At 45.6% G+C, this 24,832-nt stretch overlaps 1 protein-coding gene across 2 annotated transcripts in view; it reads left to right on the top strand.

Moving 5' to 3' along the window:
* The window catches only part of LOC146866247 (large ribosomal subunit protein eL13-like), a 257,237-nt gene that overhangs the window by 27,009 nt on the left and 205,396 nt on the right, over positions 1–24,832 (top strand). For both annotated transcript variants that reach the window (XM_085634992.1, XM_085634999.1), the window contains exon 3: positions 14,293–14,332. In XM_085634992.1, coding sequence (XP_085491118.1) covers positions 14,293–14,332 — 40 coding nt within the window. The remainder of the gene's footprint in view (positions 1–14,292; positions 14,333–24,832) is intronic.

Here is a 24,832-nt window from a genome sequence, read left to right as displayed (position 1 = left end):
AGGTACATTCACCAGGAATACATTTGGAGGTTTGTGTTACATGATACTTGACACCGTCATCTGCACCAACCTAACAGTTAACAGGGACATTTACTCTGACTAAAGAATGCAAAGAGAATATTTTCCACTGGTCGATTTGAATATTGGTGTTACACTCATACGAAAATTCTCACAGAGGGGAAGCACTCAAAAATCCAGTCCAATTGTAAACAACATATTACATAAACAATGTCCTCAAATATCCATAAAGTTGAGGTGAAGTCATCGAGCATGAAACGTCCAATAAGGAGACTTGGATGCCGTTGATTAAAACTACATGATCAATCTTTATTCTTCATATAAAAACAGACAATGACAGCCCAGCCAGCGCGTTTCATCCCCACATGGGACTTCATCAGTGATTGTGATACTTCTGTTCATTCATAGTAACTGTCAACAAATGATTTCCCCACAAATGTTTCTGAAAAAAACCCAGAGTAAATCACAGTTGTGAAAGTGCCAGTAGTTCCATATTTCGCTGCATCTGCTGCACTGTTGCTAGCAATAGCCCTGTGCAGGGACCTTGTCCACAAATCCCACTTCCATAAGGCATTGGCAGTGGCTTGTTAAAGTTGTGGCAGTGCAGCAATGAGTGCTATCAAACGTATAGAGGCCCCTTTCCAAAGCTATACAAGTATAGCAGCATATTGGTACTTTACTAATACATACTTAACTGTCCTGATGTGAAGTTGTGGTACTCTCCATTATAACTAATCAGGTACTTACAGTTAATTTTCATTACTCCGAAAACTTGTTCTAATACTGATGCTTAGTCTATAGTGTCCAACCTCTACCAAGGCACCAGGTGATTTAGCTGAAGCCAATCAAAAAACTTAAAACCAGAACACGCTCTATCCTTCCGTTTCACCCCTCCTACCACTATGGTAATAAAGAGCATTGTTGCCCATCACAATTCCTGTATATCCCCAAGCTATGTAAGGGAACTCAGACTGTGAAAATGTGAACAGTAAGAGAAAATACGTTTTTGGAGAAATGAAAATGACCTGTAAGTAATTGAATCATTTCATCCTCAACCCTTTTTCTTGTACTAATAGATACTCTATGCGGATATGCCAGAGCTAATAAGCATGAACTGATTCCCTGAGTCAAAAGACGTACTCCAAATAATGCAAACAAACCTTTTTAATGCAAATATCCAGAGATACAACTGCTAAGGGTACAGCAGCCACCAATGCTCTGGAACCAAAATTCATGGATCAGTATTTCCCACATCCAGTCTGTAATGAAAAACAAGGTAGATGGTGTAGCCCAAGTATCAACTTTATAAATGTACAATGGATAAGACCCACGATATTCAACCCACGATGCAGCCAATTCTTGAGTAGATCTGCCTTGTATTATACCTAATAAAGATGGTCGGAGCCCATTAAATAATTTTTACCAAATTAGGAGGGTGTTAGACCGCATAACCTTAGGGTGGTCTTCCCCCAAACGTTCTACTTTCACCTCAATTGTTGCTGATCTTGTTTTTGTTGGCCTCAGGACTCTGTGCTAAAGTGTGTGTTGGCCTCAGGACTCTGTGCTAAAAATTGTGTGCTCTCTATTTTAAACATGGTGTAAATGGCTTACACTCAACTGGCACATTTAGTTTACTTGTAAGTCCCTGTTGAAATTGTACAATATGTACCAAAAGCCTTTAAATTCAATGCTACTAGTTGGACTGCAGCACTGATTGTGCTACTCACTTTAGTAGCCCTTGAAACATGTCTAAGGCTTGCCATTGCAGTCTGTGTGTGCAGATTTAAACTGCCAGTTTGACTTGGAAAAATAAACCTTTTGCCAGGCCTAAACTTTATGTTTAATACAAGTACGTTACCCCTGGGGATGCCCTAAACAGCCCAAAGGACAGGGTGCAGTGTATTTAAAAAGTTGGGCATCTTTGACTTGATAAGGGGAAGGAGCTGTCACCTACCATCTTGCACATCATAAATGCTGTGCCTGGATACAGTCCCAAAGGGTTTGACACTGATTTTTTGTGACCCCAGACAAGCTGGGGCCAGGGCAGGGAATCAGAAAATTCCAAAGCATCTGGGGTTAGAAACCACCAGAACATTCTCCCACTTCATAGCTGTCACCAGGTAAAAATACTGGATCCTCAGACTCAACTCTTCAGTACACCTCTGGATCTGTGGAATTCTCAGAAGGACTGCTGTGCTGCTCTACAAGGACTGCCACTCAGTTGCCCTGCTGCTCTCCTGCCTGAGTCAAGGGCTGAACCTGCATCTTGAACCCAGGACCACCAGAGTGACTCAAAGGGCCAGTTGACTGGACTCCTGATCAGAGGTTCCAGGACAGAACAGACTCCAGCAACCTTGAACCCAGGACCAGGACCCTGTCAGCTGTGAGTCCCATCCCCAACGTGGGCCACCCCATTCTTGGACCCTTAGAAGTGGTCATAAAGGGGCTCTGCTAGCCCAGCAGTGGTCCTGTGGGAAGATCCAACGCAGTGCGATCCCTCTCCTCACAGCTCCGCTTTGTAACGCCTGCTGCGCGATGCATCCCTGACGCAGTGCTTCACATCCGAGTTCGCAAACTCCTCAGAACCAACTTGTGTGCGACGTCCCTTGACATAGGCCTTTGCATCACAAGTCCCTCGCCAACGGTATCCTCTATCGCGATGCAGGCTCCGCAACTTCTTCCAAACCAGATGGTGTGCGATGCACTTTCGATGCAAGACTTCATACCGCAAGTCCCTCTTCATTGGTATCCTTGATGACAAAACAGAACCTTTCATCGCAGCCACGCAGTTCCTCAGAACCACCATTGTGCGACACATCCTCAACGCGGGATCTTACACTGTTCCGCAAGAAGGATTTAAGGTACTCTTGTTAAGCGATCTTAACTTGGTCCCTGTATCTTGCGTGAGGAGCACAAAACACTGGGTACAGAAAAGCTGCCGAAGGGAGACAGAAGCATAGTAATGCAGCAGGACAAAAAAAAAGAGTATGAGTAAAATGTAGTGGGAGGGATAGTTGAGGGCCGTCCCTTCGTTTCCAAGTGACTAGAAACCAAGGGTTACCGTTTCTAGCAATTGGATTTTTGAGCCATGGCTGCATTGTATTCTGGAGCTTGGAGTTTAGTTTTTACTATGAAAACATAGACTAACAATGTAAACATACAAAGTGGCTAAATCATATTAAGGCTCTTGATATTGGGGTTTGGGGTTGTGGGGTGGGGGCACTTACCAAATACCCTGAAGGAAGAGCAGAGCAGTGAGGAGAGAAGGAGACCAGAGGACTGGGGGGAACCTCGTGGGCATAGCCAGGAAACTTGTGGCACTTGGGACCAGTTACAGGTCTCATGCTTTACGTCATCTCTTGTCTGTGCCCTCAACCTCTAGGTTTCCAAGGATTTTAGGGTCGAAATCAGTGATCTTCGGACATTTTAGTTCTGAGAAACAGTAGAAGGCAAAAAGAAAGATACATTTTTGGTCTCATAACAGGCAGGCCTATGGAGTAATCTATAGTTTTTCCGAATGACAATGGCTCTGAAAGGGATTGAGCAGGCTGTGAAGTAAGAGTAAATAAAGTTTGGTAGTCTCCTGCAACAGAAGTCGTCCTGTAGGAAAGTCTCTACCTTGGCAGAGCTGAGCAGATAATCATTTTTTTGACAAAAGCCCAAACATATTATAACTATTGCACAGACTGGAACGTTTGCCTTTACTCACAACAGCGATAAATTACTTTCAGAGGAGTTCATACAAGGCATTTTGGGTAAAATGTGTCCTGAGACAATCTTCACTCAGAAGAGCAGTTCCTTAAACGAGTAAACCCGCACCTTTAGTTAAAAGCGGATTCTTCTCTCCTTCCACTGGATGAAAAGTTTCATTTGACACTGTTCAGCCACATGGACAGGGCCGGCTTTAGCGCTGGTGGCGCCCAGTGCGGGTATGTTTGTTGGCACTCCCAATGACCCCCTGCTCCATGAATTCCCTCACTTAGTACTCTTTAACAGTGACCCTCAAGTCTCCATAACCACTCTCTCACATGCTTTTCTTTTGTTTTATAAAGCTGCTGATACCAGTGTAGGGTGTCCTAGCACTTAACATCACGCAGAGACAATGAATCACACGTGTAAATCAGTATATAGGAAATATTACGTAAGAAAGGGGACATAAGAAAGGGGTATAGGAGTCACATGACATTCATACTGGCTATAGTTTAAGAGTGCTTGATCTGGAGACGCACAAACTCAGAATGTAAAATGTACCACCATGTTTGGGGGTTGCCTTTACTAATAACAATTGATTTCTACCCAAATGAACCCTTTTTGCAACATTAGGATAATGAAAGACTAGGCGTGAAATCAACACCTTAACCGATACCTTGCAGTTTCTATGCAGCTCTTTGATGACAGTTAATAGCTCACTGTTCTATATTAGGATTTTAATTTATAAATTGCAAGTAACAAGAGAATTATACGACAAAAGCAGTAACCCACTGAACTATTTATATGTATGCACTTCTGTGATCTGCATGGTGCACATGCTTTGCAGCAGGTATATTAACCATCTGAGCTACTTTATGAGTCAAAACTTCCACTAGACAAACCTCGATTAATGGGCAGGCAGGAGGTCCCTTACTCACCACAGTTTTCTTGACTTTTATTGTTGCCAGAAACTTGCTGGAGGGAAGGAACAAGGCAACAGTAGCATTTAAATCTACTATATATGTGACAACACAGCACCCCCCTGAAGTCCGCACCAGGTGCAATGGCACCGATCGCACGCCCTAGAGCCCTGCACATGGGTACTCTTTAGCGAGTATTTCACTTCACATTTGCTATTTTTGCCAACTCATGGCATCAGATAGTGAAGGTGTTATCTTGCATTTGCATGAATTCTGCAAATGCATTTCAACACAGCTGTGTCCAGTTGTAAGGACTGTACCTTCAGTTTTTAGCCATAAGCCATCCGACTGAAGTGTGCTCTCTGAAAAAGCAATTTAGCAATGTTTCCTGGACAAGATGACTTGTCACTTTTTAATAACTGCCAGCTACAAGCAGAGCCACTGAAATTATGCGATTGTGCAGCCGAAGTGTTTTTCGCATAATTAGGGTTGGACAGGGGTCAGAAAATAGGCCCAGGCACCAATTTAAAAGGGCACCCGACTAGTGAATTATATAGCTAAAAAATTGGAGCAATTTCTAACTTGTAAAGACATGCTGTGACGAATGGAAGGTTGCATGGATTTGAGCTTGCTGCAGGTAATGTTTGTTTTAATGTCGAGGAAATAAACAGTAAAAACAGGGCTGTAGACTATAAAACAGGCCCACCAACAACCAAGAAACAGTCCCACACACTGACCTGTCACACCAGACCGTCGGGCATGATTATAGATTTGCTGCAATTGCCACATAATCCATCATCTGCTCCATAATCTGCAGAGTTTAACCAAAACATTGTGTCTAGTTTAAACGGTTCAACAGTGGCTAAAAATGTAGCAACGAGTTGTTATTGTGCAGTGGAAGGCCCTTTGCAATGGTTGACTGGTCACCTTTCTGTTGCTTATTGCTATTTTTAGGTGTTATACTGGTACTTATGAGGTGCAACCTATGGCCAGACTGTGTTGACAAGTGTAAAAATGACAAAATAATGAAATAATACTACCACAAAATGTGCCCAATTAGGTTGCATAATTTGTCTTTTAATGCAGACTAATTTAGTCACCTCTGCTGCATAATTTGGCCCTATCCTGCTTCATAATTACAGTGGTACTGGCTATAAGCACTACATCATATTTATTCTTTGATGCACTTTGTATTTAGAGATCCCTATTTGAGTTTTTATGAAAATAGCTATTTTTTATCTTTGTAAAATAAAATACTATGTTTCCTTGGAGGCGCGGTACTAGGGTTCACTTTGCTGATTCCTACTTCATAATTAAATCCTAATACGTTTTCAACATGATTAAAATGAAGACAACATTTTCCCTGGTTTGCATATGAAACATATACAAGTGAAAAGGTTTTCTATACTTATTAATATGTTGCTAAAGAACTAAAAAAAAGCCGTATTGCGATACACAGCAATAATACCATGCACAAAGTGACAACCACAAACACGCACATACACAGATAGGCACATGGAAATTTATGCCACTCCCCAAAGACACATGACATATTGATTCCTACAATCTTGCTTGCAAATACACTCAGGCACTCAGTCGCATAAAAAGATGCACATGCACATATAGTCACTCACATTGGGGGCTAATCACAAAATGCTGTCCTAAAAGTGCATTTATCATTAAATTTAGCTTTTCTTTTTAGATCTGCCAGGAATTCAAAGAGGGATTCCAGGCTGGTGTAAACCCTTTTATGAGGGCAGAGATATCTGCCATGGGTACAGAGATCTCAGCATTTGTAAACCCCAATCAGGGCCGGACTGGCCGTAGCAGGCACCGGGCAATCCCCCTGTGCGCCGCATGGGTGGGGGCCAGTTTTGGGCCCTGGGGGCGTTTTTGTTACAGGGCCGTTTGTGCAGCATAGCTGCAAAATCGGCCCTGTAACAAAATCGGCCGAAAACCGGCCCTGGCAAAGAGCTCGGCGGCACCCCCAAGCCCCGGGGGGGCCGGCCGAGCACTTTGCCAGGGCCGGTTTTGGTTCCCAGTCCGGCCCTGACCCCAATCAAGGGGTGGAAAGTAGGCATTCTAAGGCGTGGTTTGCCTTGGAGGTTTGGGAACACCCACAAATATGTATAGTTATGAGCATGCCAGAACATCCATCTGGCCCCTTTCCACAATTGAAATGGTCGGAGATTTAGTTCAGCTAAGGGCTGGCATCACTGCTGTCCAGGGTGGGAAGGAATAGTGATCACTCACAGTTTTGTTGGGGGTGTAGAAGGAGCTTCTCCACAAGGAAAATATTTTCCATGCTTTGGTGATCCTATTCCCCCTAGGTGGACTTCTCTGCTATAGAGAATGCCGCACAGCAGGAATTGGGGTCCTCTGAAAACGTTATGTGATTTTCTCAAAAGTACACCTCAAAGCCTGCACCTACCACTGCTTTCCTGGCATGTTACTGGGAATGGTGGTGAAAAGGGAAAAGTTGTAAAAGTGTGTGCAGACGGAGGCAAAGATTCTCCACATGTATTTTTATGATTTTTTTGCCAAGAGCAAACTAAAATCTATAATCCAGATGTTCTGGGGATATTCACAAAAAAGTTTGAACAAATTGTGCAGATCTCCGTCACTGGCTGTATATGCTTTCATGCCTTTTCACTGTTAAGCAACATCCCAAGAAACACGCCTGGAAAGCTGCAACAAACACAGTGCAGACTGACTTCTCCATAGCAGTTGCACCTCTATAGTTAAGGTTGACAACTCACTCCATAGACTATCTGAGTTTTAGATCTTTGATAACTTTGGCTCTTTCTGATGGATCTGCACCAAAGTAAGAAACTTGTAAAAGTGTGCCAAATCTGGTGCAGATTGGTCAAACTGTTGAATGCTGCCCTTCCTGCAGGGTCACCCTGATATTTTGGGCGTGATTACATTTGTGTACACTTTATTGGCATATTTAACTTACCTTTAAGTTTCTAATATATTATATGGGCCTGTAAGTTAAAAGTCATAAGTGGAGTGCAGCATCCATTCTGTCATCTACTACAGTGACTATTTAAACATGATTGCAGGTGTGCCACCAGTAGCCTGGCTGTGCAGATTTAAACTGCAATTTCGAAATGTCAAAAAAGCCCTTTTTGACAGGTCTAAAACCCCCTTTTAAATATTTCCAAGTAAGCCTTACTGCCCATTAAGGCAGTGTGCATGGTATTTAAAAGTAGGACGTGCAAACATTAATGTTGAACCTGTCTTTATAGCACATAAAATCTATTTTTGCTGTAGGTTGGATGGTTAATAGGAAAGCATTAGAATACATTGTTAAATATAATAAGTGTTATCTCTGCTTTGGAAACAGCTTCACATTTGATTTTTGGACATTTTGAAATATGTATTACAAGTAGCAATTCACTGGTGAGATCTGATTTGAAATAAATATTTTACAAAGAGGACTGGAAGCAAAATATGCATATTGCTCTCTCCTTTCTGCCTGCGAGTATTTAGCATTTTAATGGATGTGAATGTGGTGTGAACTTTCTCCCAGGGCAAGGACAAAAGGCCTAAGGTGTGAGGAGGTGGTGTTTTGCCCTTGACAGGATGGCTTGTTGGCATGGCACAAGGACTTGATTACCTTCAAAAAGGCTTACTCAGTAGTAAGCTGATGTAGCTAACACCCAGGCCTGCACCCTTCTTTTGTCCCTCCAGCCTGACTTGCCTCAATTACTGTTGGTCTTTTGCGGATATCACAGTGTCAGATCATGCTGGAGTGTCAAGACCTGCTTAACAGGTCTTCTGAGGTTTTTCATATGACATTTGGGGTGCCTAAGTGGGTCTCTAAGTGCCTTCCCTGAGGTCCTGGGGGCTTTAGAAGTGTACTCCTGTGGTGGACTAGGACTTAAAGATTAAAGTCAAAAGATAAAAATTTTGACCAGTATGACCATGGTTAGTGTATGCATTCCATGGTCCATCGCAGTTGGTGTCAAATTGCGCCTAGGAGCTGTTCTACCTCGACCTTTCACTATTATTGAAATTTTTTGATTCTTGGCACTGTTCCTATTTAAAAACTTTAAAAATTCTTATCTCCAGTTCCCCATCGATTTTTGGCATTTTGGTGTAATTTTGTTTATTACATTTTACTTGATTTTCCTAATTCATTTTGGGATTTTTTTATGTTGTGGATCTTGACTTTATTACTGTTTTGACATGGCATTAATACTTTATACATTGCTCTAAACTAATCCTGCCTGCGCTATACCATAGCTACCAGGAGTTGAGCTCAGGTTAATTTAGAAACTTTGAGGATTCGCCCTGATAAGGATTGAGTCTATTGCTTGAGGTGGGTAGTTACCTGCCCCAATTATTACCTCAATTTCTTACACACATGGTTCAAAAGTTGTAAGATGAGGTCGAAAAACTCATTTATCAGTTTCCAATAAAATGGGATTTCTTAAAGGAAATATTTCTCTGCATGTCTCTGCAATACTGTTGTACAGATGGTCACCAACGTTTTCTGGCACCAATGTTTTTCAGTCGTTCAGTGCCTCGTTTTGGTTTAGAAAAAGTGGTTTAGAAGACTTAAGGCAAAAAGTATGTGTTTAGTATGCATGCCAGTTAAGAGATCTATTTACAGAGGTTTACACTTTTTTTAAGTTTCAAAATTTTGCAAACAGTCCTGAAATTCAAACACTTCAGAAAATTATGAACTTAGATTGTGTTTGCGAACACATCACATGTTATACTTAAGAGCCATAGCCAACATACTTCATACACATGCATCGTACACATACTCTACATGAAGCACACACCCAACACTGTACACAAAACACATCCTGACACTTTGCTGTCTGATACACACACTCATTGACCCCAACACATGTACACTACATGTGATACGCACATCCTGCACATATGATGGATGTACACACTCTATGACACGCTTTACACCCATGGCAAGCGTTGAATCCACTCAACACCACGAAACTCAATGCACTATAGATGTTTGTAAACACGATTGAAAGGTATATACTCCTGACTTCTCGCACACATACTCATCAAAGACTCACACATCTGGCTATATGTACATTGGGACTGATATACACTGGTGAATGCACACACATGCACATGAAACAAACTCCCGATTTATAAATGATCCCCAAGATAGAGACACCTGTCCAATACACTGATAAACCCACTACTAACTAACTACTCCTGAGTGTACACACCCTTGAAAGATAGGTTCCTGTCTCCTGACACATACTTATGCCTCTATAGATATGCAGTAAGAAGGATAACATGCACTTCTGATGCACTTCTGAAACATACACACTCTCCTGATTCCTTACACATTCTCAACACACATTCTTGTCTCTGTATACATGTTTAACAAATATGTTGAGTTCCAACTTGTTTTTTTTTTTTTAAAAGTAAAAAAAACTTGCAACATTTTGCACATTTAAATACACACACATAAATAAGGATTTTTTATTACAATGTGATACACACACTTCATACCTACAAACGAAATGCTATGCACGTGTTGTAAGAAATTGGGTTACTGGTTGACTGGGGAGTAAGCTGTGGTCAAGCAGCAAAGACAATCCTTGTCAGGGTAAGGCACAAGCAAACCCTAAATTAACCTGTGCTCAACCCCCTGGTAGCTTGGCACAGAGCAGTCAGGCTTAACTTAGGGGCAATGTGTAAAGTATTTGTGCAACCGGAATGCAGCGAGGCTGTGGTGTGAGGTCCTGTTGCGTCGTCGAGGATCCCGTACACAGGCTTATGATGCGAAGTGTGATGTAAGGGATGCAGTGTGCAGTTGGGGCAATGTGTTGGTTCTGAGGAGCTGCAATGTTACAATGCAGAGTCTGGCATCATTCTATAGTCTGCTTTCACCGAGAGATGTGAGTACCTGTGCCGTGGATGCACCAAGCTGTCAGGTGATGTGTTGGCTCCCGAGGACTGCAGAGGTGATACAGGTCTTTGCAATGGCTCGCTCAATCTACGCAGAAAGGGTGATGTGTCAGTTCTGCTCGGTGATGCGCCACTCAGCAGAGGAGATCGGTCGGTTCTGCTCGGGGATGCACCACTCAGGAGAGCAGATGCAGCAGTTCCGCTATCAAGCACCTTAGGCCAACTTCCAAGAGTCCAGAAATGGGGTAGCACCTTTGGCAGGGTAGACTCACAGATGACAGACTCCGGGTGCAAGTTTGTTGGAAGTCTGTTGTCCATGAGGCTTCAGATCTGAAGGGCAGCCAACTAGCCCTTCTAGTCACTCTGGGTTCTGGGCTCTTGGTTGAAGAGATGCAGGTCTGGTCCTTCACACACAGATAGGAGAGCAGCAGGTCAACACAGCAAACCAGGAGTCCAGTAAAGTGCAGTCCAACAGAGTGGCAGGCCGACAGAAGCACAGCAGTCCTTCATAGTGGCAGAGTATCCACAGGTCCAGAAGTGTACTGACGAGTTGGTGTCTGAGATCCCCTTTTCAAACCCTGGTGCCTTGATTCTGGAAGGTGGGAGAAGCTTGTAGACAGTGGCTTTGAAGTGCACTGATGCCCTGCCTTTCCTGTCCTGGCTACAGTCTAACTACAGGGGGTATGTAGCTCTTTGCATGGAGACATGACACAGCCTATTCAGGTGTAAGTGAGGCTGGGCCCAGGTCCTCCCTCCCATACTGTCAGTGATGGCTCAGGAGGAATACACAAAGCCCAGCTGTCAACTACACTCAGTCATGTGACCAAACACATGTTGCAGGCACCAAATGGCTGAGGCAAGAAAAAGCAAACTTTGTAAAAGTAGCCTTTTCAGAATGGTAATTTAAAATCAGACTTCACCATAAGTAAGGATTTTGAATTGGGATTCCAGAGACACGGGGGCATGGTATGGACGTTGTGTGGGATGGCAGATCTCCCTTGAGCTCTGTGAGGAACTGCCTGAAATTCTGACACTTCTTCATCCAAACTGACCTGGGGGCTTCATATAGCCCTTCGTTCAGGCTTCCTTGGCGCCCGACTCGAAATCGGACAGCTTTCAAAATGGCGCCACCTGTGTGTGACTGCCTCCCCCTAAGCCAGCACTGTATCAGAGGACTCGAGATCCCAGGGAATCAAGGTTGGGCGAGTCACAGGGGGGCTTCGGCAGATCCTCCTGACACCCTCTGCTGCACACATTTAGTTCTGCCTCCCACCCGACCTCCTACTCATGTGCTCCATATTTCCCAGCTGGAGGCATCACTCAGCAAGCAGCCACAAGTCTGGCTGTCATGTCTCCAACTGGGTCCCAGGTGCCACATGCCCATTCACCTATCTCTTATTTGGCCCATCTTCCAATGCCACCGCCTTATCTCTGGGAGCCCCCAGGGGCACGCAGGATAAGCTCCACAGCACATCGCTCTCCTGTTAAGGACCTGCTTTGAATTTCCCTTCTGGTTTCTCTGATATTTTTTGGCCTACATACACTGCGTCCTGCACCATCCAGCTGCCAATGGTGAAGTACCTGATCCTACCTATCTGACTGCCTAATTTATTGGGGGTGTCTGCAGCTCATGACAAAAAGTGCTTGTTAATCACTGGCCACATCATTTCGGAGATGTAGGTGCGGCTTCCCCGTGCCTCCTCCTCCACTGCTTCATTCTCTAACGTGTTGATCGGCATAACACTCGCCCAGCGTGTAGTTGCCAGGAACTTCACTCCATTGTAGCTGGCCAACTGCCCGTTGCTCGCATTTCTGACATGAGGAGGTTACCAGATCACGCACCTGTAATATTCGTGGCTCCGGCTCCTCTACCTACGAATCATCATTTCTGCTCTGAGTACTGGGACTGACATTCCACACTCTGTCTTCTGAACCATCTGTACGAGGTGTCGATACACACCAAAAAGGGTATGGCAGATCTTAAATAAACTAAGGATAAGAACCCTAAAGGGAAGCTAAAACTCTCCAAGCAGAAACGCCCATTACCGGAGTCTCCTATCGGAGATAAATTTGAAGAGGCCCCAACAGTGGAAGCCATCCTGAAAAAACTTAACGCTGTTCATGATATTGCTCAGAGCACCAAAACGAATACAGATCTCCTTAAGGTGGAAGTGGCTGGCATTAGGAGAGATTTGAAGTACTTTTACATAAGTCTCAATCATGTGAAAACCAGAATAAGCAACGTAGAAGACCACACTACAGCCAACGGGGAAAAGTTGGATCAGGTCATTTCCTCCCTCAAGAGAGACATCACCAATTCGGAAGACTGCAACAGGCGAAGCAACCTCAGAATATTTGGGCTACCCAAGGGTACCAATGCATTTTAAAGACTTGATTTATGGAAACACTGTCTCTACGGTAACTAAAAACTCACTTCTTGAGCATAAAAAAGGTTATAACAATGAACATACATATTGTGACTACACTATCTATTTAGATATGTGCAGTAAAGTGGTGCTATATATTTCACTGGCAATATTGCATCCTAATATGCCTTTGTGTTCCCATTTACACATATAAATTCATCATGATATCAAACGTTTTAGCTGCTTGTCTCATCTAATTCAGCCTTCCTCCGGACCACCTGTTTTTATCAATAAATAGTATTCAAATTGCAGTCATTTTTCTCCATCTTGACTAGCTTGATATGTTTAGTTTCAGCGCGTTGTCGCTATTAAAAATATATATACATATATTTATACCGTGGCATTCTGCTGGAGCACCTGGCCTCTGTGGCATCACACCCAGGAGATGAACCCGGATAGGAATACTGGGCTACTACACTATTTGATCTGCATGTGTCAGAAGACATCTGAGTGTGGGAGGGTGGCTATGGGGGAGTCTGATATCGACATTGCACACTTAGGGAGCGATTTAGTTGTCGTTCGGAAGGGCTCCAAATGGGATTCAAAACCTTCAAATCCGATTTGTAGCCTATGTTTCTGACCGAATCATCCCTCTTACCAAACGACCAAGTACGATGCGAGGAAGCCATCCGGGCTGACCAAATCGGTTCGGAACCCGAATCAGTCTCTCCGACTCGTTCAGAGCCGAATCGTGCAGCTCAGTGGGGACGGCTTCCAACCGAGCGAGTACGATGACCGATTTCGACAGCCATACCGACTCGGTTTTGCCAAGACAAAACAGTTGTAGGAATCGGACTTCGGGGGGCCATAGCAGGTCTCTCTTTACCCGGGGCCCTCCGAATCAGTCACAGGGGGGTACACATGGGTCCCCCCTTTCCATGCATGCACAGTGGGGTGGGTATCCGCCATAGGGTGCACGCTTTTTCCCACCCACCCCTTTTTTCAAAGAGAGCCTGTGTTCACGTTTGGTACACAGGCTCCCATTTAATTCAATGGGAGTCCCACCAAACCGAGTCCCTAACAATACGGACACATCGTAATTGGTCGGTCGGACTCCCGGGGCGCGATTCCTACGGAAAGCATTCCTAACCCGAGTCGTTCGGAATGTTTTCCTAACAACATCGAACTCGGGCCCCTTAGTTGTTTTGTTGGCTACTGTTTTGTTCCTCATTTGTACTAACATAGACAATAATGCCATATTCATATGCATCAATCTGTACATGTGCGGATCAGGTCCCACTTGCTGTATATGGCTGAAAATACAAATAAAATCTGTTTTGAAAAAACATATATATTTAAAATTATCAGCCTGTCTAATTATTCTTTTTCTTTTTCAGAATTTATTGAGGTTCACTGCTACCTTAAAATCATTTGGCGGTAAGGATCACTTCATAAATATGTTGTAGACGCCAATGCATTTTCTACTTTATAATTTTCTTTTCCACTCCCAAGGGTAGAGGTCCAACACAAATAATAGAGCTTCTGCTGTATGTTGATTATTAACAGGTATATGTTCCATCAATGACTTACTGACAATTTCATTTATTCATTTAGTCTCCATTTTGATTTATTTTAAGCAAATGTATTATCATTGGTGCAATTCACCATTGCAGAAGTTTAATGTATTTATTTACAAAGACACAAGCCATAATATTTCACTTGTTCATTTAATTTGTAGCTGCATGTTCTTTCACTACTAACACTGGAAATGTCTTATGTAAAGTTTACAAATTTCTTTGTGTTGAGAGCCTATTATATCATGTTGATCCTTCAGAAAAAAATAATTGTTCCATTAATAATTAAATCCCTCTGTTATCTGTTATGGGTCAATATATCTCTATTGATTTTATTTCAGGATGTCTTCATTTCAGACACCTACTGTGGTGGAAATTTAAAGATATAAGTGAAAAGGAGTCTGTGATCAATTAATTTTAATCTTACAAGAGCTGTACAGTGACATGGCAAAAACAAATATTCAATCCTATGCTTGTGTAATCAAATAGTTAGAGGCATATTTACAAGCCCCTATCGCCACCACCACGTCACTTTTCACAACGTTGTGGTGGCGATAGGGTCTTCGCCTAATTTACAAGGCAGCGTTAACCCACTTAACTTGGCTGAACACTGCCTTGTAAATAAGGCACCCTTTCACACAATACTTAGCGTGAAAAGGGAGGGCAATGGGTATTGCGGTGGGCATTCCACCGCAACACCCATTGATTTTGATGCAGCTCTAAAAATTCCAAGGGTAGCGTAAATATGGGGATGCTCCATATTAAGCAGCAAACATAACTGTTACAAAACGCTATTTAAAGATTGTTTATGTGCAGGAAGTGACACCTTCCTGTACATAAACAATCTTCCCCTGCAACGCAGGCACCCTTTCACTATGGTGCAAGGGTGCCTGGGTTGGCGCTAGGCAGCTACATGTAGCGCCAGCGCAGGGGGAAACGCAGGGCTGCACCATAGTGTTGTAAATATGGAGCAGCCCTACGTTTAAGGATTGGCAAAGCATGGCATTAAGCCAAGGAGGCTAATGCTGCGCTCCACCACTTCTATAGTAATTATGCCCCTCAGTGTTTTAACATCTTAGATGTCACTAATATCTCAGTTCATACTTGGTGTATCCTTTGAACTTTCATACTTCTCTCTGATGAAAAAGACATATGTTGTTTTCTTTTTTTTCAAAAGCCTGGAACAATTATATTTCATTTGTTGCAAATTCACCATATGCATGTTACAGATGCATTTCCAGGATAATTAAATTCTCATTAGATATTCAAAAGGCAAGTCAATTATACTTTTTATTATGCTTGTAGTTATTACATTTTTTACAGTCTTCCGTGACCTTAATCACCATTGCAATTATGGCTGCATGCACTCTAATATAGATAACTTATTAGCAGTTACATTTTCTTACAGGTCTTTTCTATTCTCACATGACTGTGCATTACCAATTTGTATTAAATATACTACTTCAATACATTTGAAAAGAGAGAATCCTCCTAATTGTGCCAGGATTATGGGTGACCTTTTGAATTGTTCATTGACCCTGAAATAGATTACTCTGTATCATAAAATAATTTTTGGGTGGTTTTGCAAAAATAAGTGGTTCAGCATATCACTCATCTTCCTTGTGGCTCTTAACAATATAGTTTTAGTAGGTTGACTCATACATAGTTTTTGACACAGGAATAATGTTTAGAAAGTTACAAATTTGCTCATACATTTCATGTGTGTGTATAGAGGATGTCTTACTGTTTTGCAGCTGACAGTGTTTGTATTCCAGTTAAATAATCAAACCTAGGATGTGCTGTTAGATATTATTTGATGGAAGTATGCACTTATTTTTCTCACAGTAGGCCCCTTTTAAATGTACATAAAAGTTATTTCACTCTTACGCGCAGCACGGCATAATACTCTGTACAAGGTAGATGCAGGGGGACAGTAGGAGCGCATGGCGGACCCTATTGGAGGTTTTTGTTCTCCCGCTATCTACCCTTCCTGCTTTTTAATTGTAGCTTGTAACTCCCATTAGGTAACAGCACCCTACACTTTGATTCCATTTCGCATCTTAGGTTCCCCTTTTAATTCCTGATGTTTGATGACATATCTTGCCAAACAGCTATTGTGCCATATGTATATGTAATCTTCTAGTCATGTTGCTCATTTAAGCATAGATATCTGATGTATTATCTGGCATGTTTGTTTTGTACCTCAAAAGTCCTCTCAGCTTTTTTTAAATATTCTCATTTTGTGACTGTTTTTTAAATTCTTGTGTGTGCTTACAGTTTTGCGCAGTATTCTTTTATGTACTTTAATGGTCTATAGTTTTTTTAAGACTGAATAAAGTTTTATAAAAAAAATGTACATAAAAGTTACTTCAGTCTTTCACTGATGCTGAAATGTAAGATCTCCTAATTACCTTCTGTGATACTCTTATTTGTATCTCTGCTTAGGATTTATTTAAATACAAAAGCTATTTTTCAGTCCATAATATTTTCTTTTTTATTTTCTAGAAAGTTTCATGATGTTGATATTTGGAAGTATTTGCAAGATCTCTTTATTGTCATAGGCATCCCCCATTTCTCAATTTATATTTCAACAGTTTTAGAATGCTCTTTGTTACCTTCTCTGATGCTAGATTTCCATTGCATATGGAGGAACTCTCAACATGGTATGTTCTCTTTTAAGCTTTTGTGCTCACTGGAAAAGTGTAGGAATGTTTTAATTCTGAATGTTTAATGTATAATGTCATCTGAAATCTACATTATTTCGCTAAACTCAGTGAATGTAGAAATTCAATCTTGCAACCATTCATTTTAAATTTCAAATTGTTGTCTGTTGGGATCATCCAGTTAAGGAATAGGGCTTTATTCATCTGTGCTACCAATCGAGATGATTAACTATTGTCTATAAAGCATATCTGTTCACGTTTTTATTTGTCGGAGGGGATTATTCCGTTTATTTTGTCTTGCTCCTTAAAGTGTGTCCAATTTGTGGCAAATGTGACCAGCATAAGAATTCCCTTCATCGAATTTTAATATTATTTTTGCCAAGGAGACATTTTTTGGTGAGTACATGACAACATAGTGAATTATCAAATCTTTTGGCAATAAATGTGGGAGTGTCTTATGATCTAGCATTCTCTTAGAAATTGTAATCATATGAATCATGTGTCTTGAGTATCATTAATATAAATTATATACAAAATTAAAATATATATTATATAAATTATATACAAGTTGCTGAAATACAGTGTTTTTTTAAATAATTTATTATTGAACACGTTATCACCATTGTCATACCTTCCACATATGAAGCCATACGCAGAATGTGGGCTTGTAGAGGAATGTTAGCCTCTGTAGTGCTTACCCATCCACTTTTCCACGTATCCTCAACAAAACATAAACCCATGTACTTAATATTTGAGTTGGGATAATATACCAAGTTTGTTTACTTATATATTCGCACAAGTTAATCAACAATATTGTCAACATAAATACTACTGACAAAATTGAAATATATGTAGAATAAAGTAAATACAGTCAATAAAACCCTTTTAACAATATCACAGGGTCTGCTAAGATTGAATGCAAACTTATTAGTGGCGCTGTGACTAGCTATAAAATACACTACAAAAGCTAAAACGTTGTAAATCACAGAGACCACAGCTCATAAGCCATAGTCCCAACCTCAAACAAAATGACACAATGTATCTAAATCACCTAACCAAAACCTCTCCTGAGTAGATTACTCCCTAATATACATGTCAAATTACAATGTACACCACCAACTTCAACAGGCATCAATTTAAATGATACAATTGCATGTTCTGCTAGGAGATTTGTTTTTTGTTAAACATACATGTACCTCTAAGCCAATAATGTGATAGTTCTTTATAATTTTTGCTCCTGCCTGATTATCAGGTGGTATTAAACGAGTGGTATAGTAAGGGGGGCAGTTTTGGGGGCGGCTGCCTCCCCCTGCTCTTACCTGCCTCCTTGGGGCGGCAATCGTCATCAGCCCGCCCTCCCCTGCTCTTCAATGCGGCCAGTCATTTGGCAGCAATCAAAGTAATGAATCTTGCCAGCACATCCACCCTCCGCCCTTCAATGCAGAGCGACAAACGCAGGGACCACCACAAGACGCCAAAGCGCTAGCTACACCACTGTATTAAGCAGAAGACTAGTGCGTTTTTAACAGTATATCCTACAAAAAAAAGGATTTTTTTCAGACTCTTGGGCCAGAGATTCATTCAGGTAGCTGCATAAGCAATAGCACCATCAATACTTTTCACATTTCCATGTGAATCTAAATTCATGTATATCTACTAACAGCATTCCAAATTTAAAAAAATTCATCCAAATTGTTGTTGGCAACTCAGGGCGTGATTTACAAAGGGCCTCCACACTTGTGGCAGAGGCCCCGCAGTTGTGGGTGAGTCTACGCACTCAGGGCAGAATCTCCGCAAAGAGAATTCTCATTGCGGAGTCTCCACACTCGGATTGGAATCTCCGCAATGAGAATTCTCATCTGAAATAAACAGGTTAGTTAGACTCCTCACCTTAGAATATCCCCAGGCGTCAGGCTGGATCCGGAAAGATTTTTCGTCAGCAATACCCCCTGCGCGACGCTAGGCTGGTGTCGTGTGCCGGAATGATGTCGTCGGAGTACCTAGACGCCGCCCTCGCGCGCTGACGTCAGTTCTTCTTTTTTCCGCACCAGACAGCGCCAATCCGGGAAGAGCTTACCCCTTTAGTCACTTTTTGACTAAACTTTTTGGACTCTTTTGTCTACTCGTCGACTCGAACTGGTGCCGGTAGGATGCCTGGTTTTAAAGACTGTGACTCCTGTCATCGCCGGTGTCTTTACTGCCTTGGGGCCGACCACGATGCGGAGTTGTGCCTCGACTGCCGGGCCTTGACCTCGAAGGCTAGGCGGGAGCGGTCCCGCAAGCTTCTCGAGCTCCGACACTCGGCTCCACGCCGTTCACAGTCCCGGTCCCGGTCCAGGAGGAGGTCGAAGGACCGGTCGCGGAGCCGCAGCCACCAACACCGCTCGTCGGGTTCCAAGTCTTCGGGTAAGTCGAAGCATAGTAAGAAGTCCAAGAGACGACATCGCTCTTCAGACTCCCCTCGCCGGTCGCGCGACTCGGTCGAGAGTCCGGGTGGTACCACCCCCACGGCTCCGCCGGAACCGCAGGAGCCGCGTCCGTCCCCATACCTGCCGGTCCCTGGGACTGACGTGACTCCGGCGGAGATCAGTGCCTTCCTCTCGGCCATGAGGGGCCTGGCTCTGCCGTCGACGCCTGCCGGCGCGCCTTCAGGCCCGGCAGGCTCGACTGAGAGGCCCCGGCGCCGTCGTCGACTTCGGTCCCGACGCCGCCGGTCCCTGTGGGATCCAGGCCTGGATCTCAGTCGATGCCGGTCGACCTCACGACGCCTCCTCTGCCGGCGTCGACACCGGTTCCGCCCCCGGCGCCGTCTCTGGACGACGCCGTTCCCCGGTTCAGCCCCGGTCTAGGCCCGGCGCCGTCCGGCACCGCATCCGACGCCGATGGGTGGCCATTTCATCTTCCGTCCGGCTCCGATCATTCCCCCTGTTTATCAGGAATCGGATGACGATTGCGACTGGGAGGGGTCTGATGACCCTCTGGCCCGCCAGGGCCAGTTATCACAGGACTGGGCAGATGAGCTGGGGGATGCCAGTGGCCTTGACAACTCCCCTGACACTGGCTTAATCTCTCCTCCGACCGTGGCTTCGGAGAAAGGTGCTACCTTTTCTGTGGCGTTGCGTAAGGCGGCCGAAGCCCTCGGGCTGGAGCTACCTACTGTGGCCGTGAGGACTAACCTCCTCACTGAAGTGCTCCAACTGTCAGCAAGCTCCTCGGAGCCTCTGCTGCCGTTTAGCGAAGCACTGATGGACGTTCTCAAGGGAACCTGGTCCAAGCCCTCCACAGTACCTCCTGTGGATCGGAACGTGGCCCGACGCCACTGCCCTGCACCGGGCGACCCCAGTTTTCTGTCCCAACACCCCACCCCTGAGAGCCTGGTTATCCAGGCTTCTACTTCCCAGACCTCCTTCCCGTCCGCTCCCCCGGATCGGGAATCCAAGAGACTGGAGCAGTTTGGCAAAAAGCTGTTCTCCTCCCTTAGTTTAGGGCTGTGGTCGATTAACACCGCTTGTCTCATGGACCGTTACTCCCACTCTCTGTGGGATACGGTGGAGGACATGCTGCCCCTGTGCCCGGAGGAGGCCCGGACACGGCTCGCCCAGGCTCTTGCCGATGGGTGGGACGCAGCGCGGTATGCCATCCGATGTGGTTTGGACACAACGAACTCGCTTGGCAGGGCAATGTCGTCCACGGTGGCGCTTCGTCGTCACGCCTGGTTGCGGTCCACGTCTTTTTCCGGGGATGTCCAGAGCACCCTCATGGACATGCCCTTTGATGGCGATCGCCTCTTTGGCGACAAAGCGGACAGTGCGCTGGAGCGCTTTAAGGACTCCAGGGCTATGGCCAAGTCCTTTGGTCTCTCGGCCCCGCACCCGCAAACTTCTGCTTTTCGCCCCTTTCGTGGCCAAGGAAGGGGTGCCCCCTCACGTCCGCCTAGCCACAGGCCGCAGAACCATCCTCCACACGCTCGCGGACGTGGATTCCGCCGAGGCGGTACAAGGGGTCAGCGTGCCGGTTCATCCACATCCACCCCAGCAGCATCCGCCTCAAAGCCTTCCTAGTCCGTGCTTTCAGGCCCATTCCACGCCAGTGGGCGGCAGAGTTCGCCATCACCTGCTCCACTGGCGTTCCATCACTTCGGACAGGTGGGTGCTGCAAATCGTCCGAAGAGGCTACTCCCTCCCCTTCGAGACGACCCCTCCAGCCATGCCAACGCAGTGCCACCGCATGTCGGGGGATCACTTGAATCTTCTACGGGAGGAAGTTGTGGCCCTCTTGGCCAAAGGGGCCGTCGAGCGCGTTCCTGGTCCAGAAGTAGGCCGTGGTTGTTATTCCCACTACTTTCTGGTTCCCAAGAAGGGCAAAGGGGGCCTACGCCCTATCTTGGACCTCAGGAGCGTCAACGCCTTCCTCCGGAAGGAGAGGTTCAAGATGCTCACCTTAGCTCAGGTTCTGGCTGCCCTAGACCCTGGAGACTGGATGTTAGCATTGGACTTGCAGGACGCTTATTTTCACATCCCCGTCCTGCCGGCCCACCGGCGTTACCTGCGGTTCACGGTGGGTCAGGAGCATTTTCAGTTTACTGTGCTCCCCTTCGGCCTCACCAGTGCCCCTCGGGTGTTCACGAAAGTGATGGCCGTGGTCGCAGCTCATCTGCGCAGATCAGGGGTTCCAGTCTTCCCCTATCTCGACGACTGGCTGTTGAAGGTGGGCTCGCCCCAGCAAGCCGTCTCCCACCTCCAGACTACGGCCGACCTCCTGCATTTGCTGGGGTTCTCCATCAACGTGCCGAAGTCGCATCTGAGTCCCTCCCAGAAGCTCCTTTTCATCGGGGCGGTTCTGGACTCGGCGCAGTCCCGGGCTTATCCTCCGGACCAGCGGGTCTGAGATATTCAGGCTCTGATTCCCATCTTTCAGCCTCTATCCCAGGTTTCGGTCAGGTTGGTGCTGCGGCTTCTGGGTCTGATGGCCTCCTGCATCCTGTTAGTGCATCACGCCAGGTGGCAAATGCGGGCTCTGCAGTGGGACCTGAAATTTCAGTGGGCCCAGCATCGTGGTAACCTGTCCGACCATTTCTTGATCTCGGAGGGCACCGCAAAGCAGTTGCAGTGGTGGCTCACGAACCGCGATTGGGTCAGCGGCAGAGCCCTCTCCCTACCCCACCCGGAGCACGTAGTGGTGACGGATGCGTCCCTCCTGGGATGGGGGGCCACATGGGGGAGGTGGAGATCAGAGGACTCTGGTCTCCGGCGGAGTCTCGGCTCCATATCAACCTTTTGGAGCTGAGAGCGATCCGACTTGCACTGAAGGCATTCCTTCCCATTGTCCGGGGAAGTGTGGTGCAGGTGTTCACGGACAACACCACCGCCATGTGGTATTGCAACAAACAGGGCGGGGTGGGGTCGTGGACCCTTTGTCAGGAGGCTCTGCGCCTCTGGACATGGCTGGAACATCAGGGCATCACCCTGGTGGTTCAACATCTGGCGGGTTCTCTGAACGCCAGAGCAGACAAACTCAGCCGCCGGTGCATGATGGATCATGAATGGCGTCTCAACTCGGACGTGGCGCAAGGCCTCTTTCGACAGTGGGGAGAGTCTTGGTTAGATCTATTCGCCACCCAAGAGAACGCGCAATGTCAGCAGTTCTGCGTGTTGGAGTTTCCAAGGCGGCACTCGCTCGGGTACGCTTTTCGTCGCGAGTGGAGTTGCGGTCTGTTGTACGCATTTCCACCTATACCACTTCTGTCCAGAGTGCTGAAGAAGATCAGGCGCGACCGGGTCCAAGTCATCTTGGTGGCTCCGGATTGGGCACGAAGGTACTGGTATCCGAGCTACTCAGTCTGTCAATCGATCCCCCGATACGACTGCCTCTTCAGGAGGACCTTCTGTCGCAGCAGCAGGGGACGGTCCTCCAACCGAACCTGTCCAGTCTCCACCTCCATGCGTGGAGATTGAGCGGCAACAGTTGATGCCATTTGCCTTGCCTCCTGAAGTCTGCGATGTGATTCTGGCAGCCAGGCGTCCCTCCACTAAAACGGTATACGCCTGCAGGTGGAACAAATTTGTGGCATGGTGCACAGCAAAGGCTGTGAATCCCCTTTCCACCCCTCTTTCTGAGGTTCTTCTCTTCCTTCTTTCTTTGGCCCAGCAGGACTCTGCTCTGGGCACTCTTAAAGGTTATCTTTCTGCTATTTCTGCCTTCCTCCGGCTCCCTGATCAGCCTTCTCTTTTCAAATCCCCTGTTGTTTCTCGATTCTTTAAGGGAATTACTCACATGTTTCCTCCTGTCCCTTACGTAATGCCTCAGCGGGATTTGAATCTTGTTTTGACATATCTGATGTGCGCTCCCTTTAAGCCACTTCATAATTGTCCTCTTCGTCTGTTGATGCTTAAGACTGCTTTCCTGGCAGCCGTCACCTCTGCTAGAAGGGTGAGTGAGCTCCAGGCTCTCTCTTCTAAGCCTCCTTTCCTTTCTATCCATCCAGACAAGGTTGTGCTCCGCACTCGTCCTTTTTTCCTTCCTAAGGTTGTGACTGCCTTTCACATCGGGCAGTCTGTTACGCTGCCCACCTTCTTTCCGCCTCTGCATCCCTCGAAAGAGGAAGAGAGGCTCCACCGTCTGAACCCAAAACGTGCGCTCTCCTTCTATCTGGACCGCACAAAACAGTTCCTGGTGGACGACCAACTCTTCGTTGGCTACGTGGGCGCTAAGAAGGGGCGGGCGGTGCACAAGCGGACCATCTCTCCGTGGGTCGTTTTGTGCATCAAAGCTTGTTACTCCTTAGCTAAAAAGGAACCTCCTGTAGGGCTGAGGGCCCATTCCACTCGGGCCACGGCGGCGATGACTGCCCTGGGTCGGGGAGTCCCCTTGCAGGACATCTGTCAGGCAGCAACGTGGGCCTCGCTGCACATGTTTGCCAAGCATTATTGTCTAGACAGCCAAGTCCGGAGAGACAGCTTCTTTGGCCGTTCTGTTCTCCAGGACTTTCTGGTGTGATCTTGGTTCGCAGACCCACCACCGGGGTTGGTATTGCTGGGGTATCTATTCTAAGGTGAGGAATCTAACTAACGTGTTTCTTTCAGATTAACAAGTTACTTACCTTCGGTAACGATGTATCTGTAAGAAACATTAGTTAGTAAGATTCCTCACCGACCCACCCATCCTCCCTGTTCTGCGAACCGATATCTAGGGTTGAGGTTATCCCTTCCAGGGCCCTAGAATGTTTTGGCACCAGTGTCGGTCTCTTGCATGGCTCTACGTTCCTGGCGCGGAAAGCTATGTACAAGAACTGACATCAGCGCGCGAGGGCGGCGTCTGGGTGCTCCGACGACATCATTCCGGTGCACGACGCCGGCGACAGACGCGGGGCCGCGGACGGCGCCTAGCGACGCGCAGGGGGTATTGCTGACGAAAAATCTTTCCGGATCCAGCCTGACGCCTGGGGATATTCTAAGGTGAGGAATCTAACTAACTAATGTTTCTTACAGATACATCGTTACCAAAGGTAAGTAACTTGTTCATTACGGTGATTCCGCCCAGAGTGCGGAGACTCTACCACGACTGCGGAGTCTCTACTACAAGTGCGGAGACCCTCTGTGAATCAGATCTTCAGTATTCAAGTGGCTTTCATCACAGAGATATCGATAGAAATTCCCAACATACTTAGGGTGCTTTTATTTCCATGGAGTTGAAATAACAGC

This window comes from Triturus cristatus, chromosome 2_1, assembly GCF_964204655.1.
Source record: "Triturus cristatus chromosome 2_1, aTriCri1.1, whole genome shotgun sequence".
In the NCBI taxonomy this organism is placed as follows: domain Eukaryota; kingdom Metazoa; phylum Chordata; class Amphibia; order Caudata; family Salamandridae; genus Triturus; species Triturus cristatus.
This window is presented reverse-complemented; position numbering and strand designations above follow the sequence as displayed.